At 41.4% G+C, this 9,360-nt stretch overlaps 1 protein-coding gene across 4 annotated transcripts; it reads left to right on the forward strand.

Annotated features, from left to right (window-relative positions):
* Window positions 1–2,493: 2,493 nt before the first annotated feature.
* Window positions 2,494–3,735, forward strand: LOC127919976 (uncharacterized). 4 transcript variants are annotated; one of them, XM_052503823.1, is made up of 2 exons: window positions 2,494–2,772; window positions 2,823–3,735. In XM_052503823.1, the coding sequence occupies exons 1-2, from the start codon at window positions 2,508–2,510 to the stop codon at window positions 3,326–3,328; spliced, it is 771 nt and encodes a 256-aa protein (XP_052359783.1). In that variant the 5' UTR covers window positions 2,494–2,507; the 3' UTR covers window positions 3,329–3,735. The 4 variants fall into 4 exon arrangements, with proteins under 4 accessions (XP_052359783.1, XP_052359784.1, XP_052359785.1 ...); XM_052503824.1 differs by having other exon boundaries at window positions 2,494–2,745; XM_052503825.1 differs by having other exon boundaries at window positions 2,494–2,718.
* The last annotated feature ends 5,625 nt before the right edge of the window (window positions 3,736–9,360 follow it).

Below are 9,360 nucleotides of genomic sequence, written 5' to 3' on the forward strand. Positions count from 1 at the left end.
CACATATATACATATACATATATACATACATATATACATACATATATACACACATATATACATACATATATACACACATATATACACACATATATACATACATATATACATACATATATACACACATATATACATACATATATACATACATATATACATACATATATACATACATATATACACACATATATACACACATATATACATACATATATACACACATATATACATACATATATACATACATATATACATACATATATACATACATATATACATACATATATACATACATATATACACACATATATACATACATATATACACACATATATACATACATATATACATACATATATACATACATATATACATACATATATACATACATATATACATACATATATACATACATATATACATACATATATACACACATATATACACACATATATACATACATATATACACACATATATACATACATATATACATACATATATACATACATATATACATACATATATACATACATATATACATACATATATACACACATATATACACACATATATACATACATATATACATACATATATACATACATATATACAGTGTAAAAACATTAAGAACACCTTCCTAATATTGAGTTCCTCCCCCTCTTGCCCTCAGAACAGCCTCAACTAGTCGGGGCATGGACTCTACAAGGTGTTGAAAGCGTTCCACAGGGATGCTGGTCCATGTGGACTCTACAAGGTGTTGAAAGCGTTCCACAGGGATGCTGACCCATGTTGACTCCAATGCTTCCCACAGTTGTGTCAAGTTGGCTGGATGTCCTTTGGGTGGTGGACCATTCTTGATAAACACAGGAAACTGTTGAATGTGAAAAACCCAGCAGCGTTGTAGTTCTTTACATAAACCGGTGCGCCTGGCACCTACTACCATACCCTGTTCAAAGGCACTTCAATGTTGTCTTGCCCATTCACTCTCTGAATGACACACACACACAATCCATGTCTCAATTGTCTCAGTCTTAAAAATCCTTCTTTTAACCTGTCTCCTCCCCTTCATCTACACTGACTGAAGTGGATTTAACAAGAGACATCAACTAAGGGATCATAGCTTTCACCTGGATTCACCTGGTCAGTCTCATGGAAAGAGCAGGTGTTCCTAATGTTTTGTCCACTAGTGTATGTTGTTTGTGAGATCGAGAATCTAACCATGGTTTGCAATGACAGGCTTGTTTGTTTGTGTGTGTGTGTGTGTGGTAGCTACTCACCGTCCAGGGACAGCCAGTCCAGCTGTGAGCTGGGTAGAGATGAGGCGTTTCTAGCTCTGTATTCCAAACAGAACAGGCGAAGAGACAGACCCACTGTCCTCCACTATATGAAGAGACACCAACCCTGCCTCGTGGGCTAAGGGAAGGAGAGACAGATAGAGGGGATGGGGAGGGAAGACAGAGAGGGAAGGAGGAGGGAGGAGAAGACAGAGAGAGGGAGGGGAGGTGGGAGGAAGACAGAGAGAGGGAGGGGAGGAGGGAGGGAGAGACAGAGAAAGGGAGGGGAGGAGGGAGGAAGACAGAGAGAGGAATGGGGAGGAAGACAGAGAGAGGGAGGGGAGGAGGAGGAGAGACAGAGAAAGGGGGAGGGGAGGAGAGGAGGAAGGAAGACAGAGAGAGGGATGGGGAGAGAGAGACAGAGAGAGGGAGGGGAGGAGGGAGGAAGACAGAGAAAGGGAGGGGAGGAGGGAGGAAGACAGAGAGAGGATGGGGAGGAAGACAGAGAGAGGGAGGAGGAGGGAGGAAGACAGAGAGAGGGAGGAGGAAGACAGAGAGAGGAGGGAGGAGAGAGAGACAGAAAGAGGGAGAGAGAGATGGAAGGAAGAGGGGAGGAGGGGGAGATGAGGGGCGAGACGAAGGGCGAGATGAGGGGAGAGAGGAGGAGAGGAGATGAAGGAAGAGGAAGGGGAGAGGAGAGATGAGGAGAGAGGAGGGGTGGGAGAGATGAGGAGAGAGATGAGGAGAGAGGAGGGAGAGATGAGGAGAGAGAGGAAGGGGGAGATGAGGAGAGAGAGGAGGGGAGATGAGGGAGAGAGGATGGGGAGAGGGGAGATGAGGGAGAGAGGAAGGGGGAGATGAGGGAGAGAGGAGGGGGGAGATGGGGGAGAGGGGAGATGAGGGAGAGAGGGAGAGATGAGGGAGAGGAGGGGGAGAGGGGAGGATGAGGGAGAGAGGAGGGGAGAGAGGGGAGATGAGGGAGAGGAGGGGAGAGAGGGAGAGATAAGGGAGAGAGGAGGGGGGAGAAGAGATGAGGGAGAGGAGGGGAGAGAGGAAGAGACGAGGGGGAGGGGAGATGAGGGAGAAGAGGGGAGAGAGGGAGAGATGAGGGAGAAGGGGGAGAAGGGGATGGTGAACATCAGTAAAGTCCAGAAGTTTAGGGTGTTGAGGATGAAAACTCCTTCCAATGACCAGACAGTTAACAAGAGTACATTTAACCAATGAGATCAGGATGAAGTCAAGAAGTTTCTGTCTCCATTATCTACGCAGAAAGCTGCTTCCAGAGAAGACAGAACCATCAACAACAGGTTCAGATGTGGAACCATCAACAACAGGTTCAGATGTGGAACCATCAACAACAGGTTCAGATGTGGAACCATCAACAACAGGTTCAGATGTGGAACCATCAACAACAGGTTCAGATGTGGAACCATCAACAACAGGTTCAGATGTGGAACCATCAACAACAGGTTCAGATGTGGAACCATCAACAACAGGTTCAGATGTGGAACCATCAACAGGTTCAGATGTGAACCATCAACAACAGGTTCAGATGTGGAACCATCAACAACAGGTTCAGATGTGGAACCATCAACAACAGGTTCAGATGTGGAACCATCAACAACAGGTTCAGATGTGGAACCATCAACAACAGGTTCAGATGTGGAACCATCAACAACAGGTTCAGATGTGGAACCATCAACAACAGGTTCAGATGTGGAACCATCAACAACAGGTTCAGATGTGGAACCATCAACAACAGGTTCAGATGTGGAACCATCAACAACAGGTTCAGATGTGGAACCATCAACAACAGGTTCAGATGTGGAACCATCAACAACAGGTTCAGATGTGGAACCATCAACAACAGGTTCAGATGTGGAACCATCAACAACAGGTTCAGATGTGTCTAATATAAAACCTATTAATGTACAAGAAGCATTCAATCTGGTGCCTCAACTGCCCTCAGAGACAAGGAACCAGAGGACGGGGCTAAGAGACAAGGAACCAGAGGACGGGGCTAAGAGACAAGGAACCAGAGGACGGGGCTAAGAGACAAGGAACCAGAGGACGGGGCTAAGAGACAAGGAACCAGAGGACGGGGCTAAGAGACAAGGAACCAGAGGACGGGGCTAAGAGACAAGGAACCAGAGGACGGGGCTAAGAGACAAGGAACCAGAGGACGGGGCTAAGAGACAAGGAACCAGAGGACGGGGCTGGACATGCTGATGCAGTAAAACAATCTACTGAATCTACTGACACAGTAACAACCATTCTGCCATCTAGTGGACACAGTAACAACCATTCTGCCATCTACTGAACACAGTAACAACCATTCTGCCATCTAGAGGACACAGTAACAACCATTCTGCCATCTAGAGGACACAGTAACAACCATTCTGCCATCTAGTGGACACAGTAACAACCATTCTGCCATCTAGTGGACACAGTAACAACCATTCTGCCATCTAGTGGACACAGTAACAACCATTCTGCCATCTAGTGGACACAGTAACAACCATTCTGCCATCTAGTGGACACAATAACAACCATTCTGCCACCTAGAGGACACAGTAACAACCATTCTGCCATCTAGTGGACACAGTAACAACCATTCTGTCATCTAGAGGACACAGTAACAACCATTCTGCCATCTAGAGGACACAGTAACAACCATTCTGCCATCTAGTGGACACAGTAACAACCATTCTGCCATCTACTGAACACAGTAACAACCATTCTGCCATCTAGAGGACACAGTAACAACCATTCTGCCATCTAGAGGACACAGTAACAACCATTCTGCCATCTACTGAACACAGTAACAACCATTCTGCCATCTACTGAACACAGTAACAACCATTCTGCCATCTAGTGGACACAGTAACAACCATTCTGCCATCTAGAGGACACAGGAACAACCATTCTGCCATCTAGTGGACACAGTAACAACCATTCTGCCATCTACTGAACACAGTAACAACCATTCTGCCATCTACTGAACACAGTAACAACCATTCTGCCATCTACTGAACACAGTAACAACCATTCTGCCATCTAGTCTACTGAACACAGTAACAACCATTCTGCCATCTAGTGAACACAGGAACAACCATTCTGCCATCTAGTGGACACAGTAACAACCATTCTGCCATCTAGAGGACACAGTAACAACCATTCTGCCATCTAGAGGACAGAGTAACAACCATTCTGCCATCTAGTGGACACAGGAACAACCATTCTGCCATCTAGTGAACACAGTAACAACCATTCTGCCATCTAGAGGACACAGTAACAACCATTCTGCCATCTAGTGGACACAGTAACAACCATTCTGCCATCTAGTGAACACAGTAACAACCATTCTGCCATCTAGTGGACACAGTAACAACCATTCTGCCATCTAGAGGACACAGTAACAACCATTCTGCCATCTAGAGGACACAGTAACAACCATTCTGCCATCTACTGAACACAGTAACAACCATTCTGCCATCTAGTGGACACAGTAACAACCATTCTGTCATCTACTGAACACAGTAACAACCATTCTGCCATCTAGTGTGAACACAGTAACAACCATTCTGCCATCTAGTGAACACAGTAACAACCATTCTGCCATCTAGTGGACACAATAACAACCATTCTGCCATCTAGAGGACACAGTAACAACCATTCTGCCATCTAGTGGACACAGTAACAACCATTCTGCCATCTAGAGGACACAGTAACAACCATTCTGCCATCTAGTGGACACAGGAACAACCATTCTGCCATCTAGTGAACACAGTAACAACCATTCTGCCATCTAGAGGACACAGTAACAACCATTCTGCCATCTAGAGGACACAGTAACAAACATTCTGACATCTAGTGGACACAGTAACAACCATTCTGCCATCTAGAGGACACAGTAACAACCATTCTGCCATCTAGTGGACACAGTAACAACCATTCTGCCATCTAGAGGACACAGTAACAACCATTCTGCCATCTAGTGGACACAGTAACAACCATTCTGCCATCTAGAGGACACAGTAACAAACCATTCTGCCATCTAGAGGACACAGTAACAACCATTCTGGCCATCTAGTGAACACAGTAACAACCATTCTGCCATCTAGTGGACACAGTAACAACCATTCTGTCATCTAGAGGGACACAGTAAATAACCATTCTGCCATCTAGTGGACACAGTAACAACCATTCTGCCATCTAGTGAACACAGTAACAACCATTCTGCCATCTAGTGGACAATAACAACCATTCTGCCATCTAGAGGACACAGTAACAACCATTCTGCCATCTAGTGAACACAGTAACAACCATTCTGCCATCTAGAGGACACAGTAACAACCATTCTGCCATCTAGTGGACACAGTAACAACCATTCTGCCATCTAGTGGACACAATAACAACCATTCTGCCATCTAGAGGACACAGTAATAACCATTCTGCCATCTAGTGGACACAATAACAACCATTCTGCCATCTAGAGGACACAGTAACAACCATTCTGCCATCTAGTGGACACAATAACAACCATTCTGCCATCTAGAGGACACAGTAACAACCATTCTGCCATCTAGAGGACACAGTAACAACCATTCTGCCATCTAGTGAACACAGTAACAACCATTCTGCCATCTAGTGGACACAGTAACAACCATTCTGTCATCTAGAGGACACAGTAAACAACCATTCTTCATCTAGTGGACACAGTAACAACCATTCTGCCATCTAGTGAACACAGTAACAACCATTCTGCCATCTAGATGACACAGTAACAACCATTCTGCCATCTAGTGAACACAGTAACAACCATTCTGCCATCTAGTGGACACAGTAACAACCATTCTGCCATCTAGAGGACACAGTAACAACCATTCTGCCATCTAGAGGATACTGTGCGTGCGTGTACCTACCAGGGCAGTAGCTCCGTAGTACTCCAGGCTGAATAAGTGAAGCGGGGACGGTGCTCTGGTCAAACACGCAGCTGTAACGTCCAGTAGCCTCCAACCAGGGACCTGTTATCAACACCTTCACACCACCCTGACAGATGTATAAACTACCTATTAGTCTTTCTGCTTCTCTGCTCACGTTTACATGAAGGTTCATTTGAACATATTTCTCTGCTCAGGTTTACATGAAGGTTCATTTGAACATATTTCTCTGCTCAGGTTTACATGAAGGTTCATTTGAACATATTTCTCTGCTCAGGTTTACATGAAGGTTCATTTGAACATATTTCTCTGCTCAGGTTTACATGAAGGTTCATTTGAACATATTTCTCTGCTCAGGTTTACATGAAGGTTCATTTGAACATATTTCTCTGCTCAGGTTTAGAATGAGGTTTAAATGCATTAGAATATCTTTCTCTGCTCAGGTTTAGGTTCATTTGAACATATTTCTCTGCTCAGGTTTACATGAAGGTTCATTTGAACATATTTCTTCTGCTCAGGTTTACATGAAGGTTAATTTGAACATACTTCTCTGCTCAGGTTTACATGAAGGTTAATTTGAACATATTTCTCTGCTCAGGTTTAGGTTCATTTAGAATATTTCTCTCAGAGTTTAGGTTCATTTGAATATCTTTCTCTGCTCAGGTTTGAGTTCATTTGAATATCTTTCTCTGCTCAGGTTTAAATGTTTAGACATACTTCTCTGCTCAGGTTTAGGTTCATTTGAATATTTTTCTCTGCTCAGGTTTAGGTTCATTTGAATATCTTTCTCTGCTCAGGTTTAGATGAAGGTTTGGGTTCATTTGAACATATTTCTCTGCTCAGGTTTAGATTAATTTGAATATATTTCTCTGCTCAGGTTTAGATTAAAGTTTGGGTTCATTTGAACATATTTCTCTGCTCAGGTTTACATGAAGGTTAATTTGAATATATTTCTCTGCTCAGGTTTAGAATGAGGTTTAAATGCATTAGAATATCTTTCTCTGCTCAGGTTTAGGTTCATTTGAACATATTTCTCTGCTCAGGTTTAGAATGAGGTTTAAATGCATTAGAATATATTTCTCTGCTCAGGTTTAGATTAAAGTTTGGGTTCATTTGAACCTATTTCTCTGCTCAGGTTTAGGTTAAAGTTTGGGTTCATTTGAACCTATTTCTCTGCTCAGGTTTAGGTTCATTTGAATATCTTTCACTGCTCAGGTTTAGGTTCATTTGAACATCTTTCTTTGCTCAGGTTTAGAATTAGGTTTAAATTCATTAGAATATATTTCTCTGCTCAGGTTTAGATTAAGGATTAAGTTAATTTGAATATCTTTCTCTGATCAGGTTTAGGTTAATTTGAATGTCCTTCTCTGCTCAGGTTTACATGAAGGTTAATTTGAACATATTTCTCTGCTCAGGTTTAGGTTCATTTGAATATCTTTCTCTGCTCAGGTTTAGAGGAAGGTTTGGGTTAATTTGAAACTATTTCTCTGCTCAGGTTTAGGTTCATTTGAACATCTTTCTCTGCTCAGGTTTAGGTTCATTTGAATATCTTTCTCTGCTCAGGTTTAAAAGAATTTGAACATACTTCTCTGCTCAGGTTTAGGTTCATTTGAATATCTTTCTCTGCTCAGGTTTAGGTTCATTTGAATATCTTTCTCTGCTCAGGTTTAGATTAATTTGAATATCTTTCTCTGCTCAGGTTTAGATTAAAGTTTGGGTTCATTTGAACATATTTCTCTGCTCAGGTTTAGGTTAATTTGAATATATTTCTCTGCTCAGGTTTAGGTTCATTTGAATATCTTTCTCTGCTCAGGTTTAGGTTAATTTGAACATCTTACTTTGCTCAGGTTTAGAATTAGGTTTAAATTCATTAGAATATATTTCTCTGCTCAAGTTTACATTTGGGATTAGGTTCATTTAAATATCTTTCTCTGATCAGGTTTAGGTTAATTTGAATATCTTTCTCTGATCAGGTTTAGGTTAATTTGAATATCCTTCTCTGCTCAGGTTTAGATGAAGGTTTGGGTTCATTTGAAAATATTTCTCAGCTCAGGTTTAGGTTAATTTGAATATATTTCTCTGCTCAGGTTTAGAGGAAGGTTTGGGTTAATTTGAAACTATTTCTCTGCTCAGGTTTAGGTTCATTTGAACATCGTTCTCAGGTCAAGCTTAGATTCATTTCGATATCTTTCTCTGCTCAGGTTTAAATGAATTTGAACATACTTCTCTGCTCAGGTTTAGGTTCATTTGAATATGTTTCTCTGCTCAGGTTTAGGTTCATTTGAATATCTTTGTCTGCTCAGGTTTAGATGAAGGTTTGGGTTCATTTGAACATATTTCTCTGCTCAGGTTTAGGTTCATTTGAATATCTTTCTCTGCTCAGGTTTAGGTTAATTTGAACATCTTTCTTTGCTCAGGTTTAGAATTAGGTTTAAATTCATTAGAATATATTTCTCTGCTCAAGTTTAGATTATTTGAATATCTTTCTCTGCTCAGGTTTAGGTTCATTTGAATATCTTTCTCTGATCAGGTTTAGGTTAATTTGAATATCCTTCTCTGCTCAGGTTTAGATGAAGGTTTGGGTTTATTTGAACATATTTCTCTGCTCAGGTTTAGGTTCATTTGAACATCTTTCTTTGCTCAGGTTTAGAATTAGGTTTACATTCATTAGAATATATTTCTCTGCTCAGGTTTAGATTAGGATTAGGTTCATTTGAACATATTCCTCTGCTCAGGTTTAAATGAATTTGAACATACTTCTCTGCTCAGGTTTAGGTTCATTTGAATATCTTTCTCTGCTCAGGTTTAGGTTAATTTGAATATATTTCTCTGCTCAGGTTTAGATGAAGGTTTGGGTTCATTTGAACATATTTCTCTGCTCAGGTTTAGGTTCATTTGAATATCTTTCTCTGCTCAGGTTTAGGTTAATTTGAATATCTTTCTCTGCTCAGGTTTAGGTTCATTTGAATATCTTTCTCTGCTCAGGTTTAGGTTCATTTGAATATCTTTCTCTGCTCAGGTTTTAGATGAAGGTTCATTTGAATATCTTTCTCTGCTCAGGTTTAGGTTCATTTGAATATCTTTCTCTGCTCAGGTTTAGGTTCATTTGAATATCTTTCTCTGCTCAGGTTTAGGTTCATT

Source organism: Oncorhynchus keta, unplaced genomic scaffold (genome assembly GCF_023373465.1).
Source record: "Oncorhynchus keta strain PuntledgeMale-10-30-2019 unplaced genomic scaffold, Oket_V2 Un_contig_17993_pilon_pilon, whole genome shotgun sequence".
Classification (NCBI taxonomy): domain Eukaryota; kingdom Metazoa; phylum Chordata; class Actinopteri; order Salmoniformes; family Salmonidae; genus Oncorhynchus; species Oncorhynchus keta.

Coding starts and splice junctions, on each gene's coding strand:
- LOC127919976 (XM_052503823.1), top strand. CDS start 2,508: ATGAAGTCAAGAAGTTTCTGTCTCCATTATCTACGCAGAAAGCTGCTT. Junction 2,773..2,822: donor TGTGGAACCATCAACAACAG/GTTCAGATGTGG, acceptor CATCAACAACAG/GTTCAGATGTGGAACCATCA.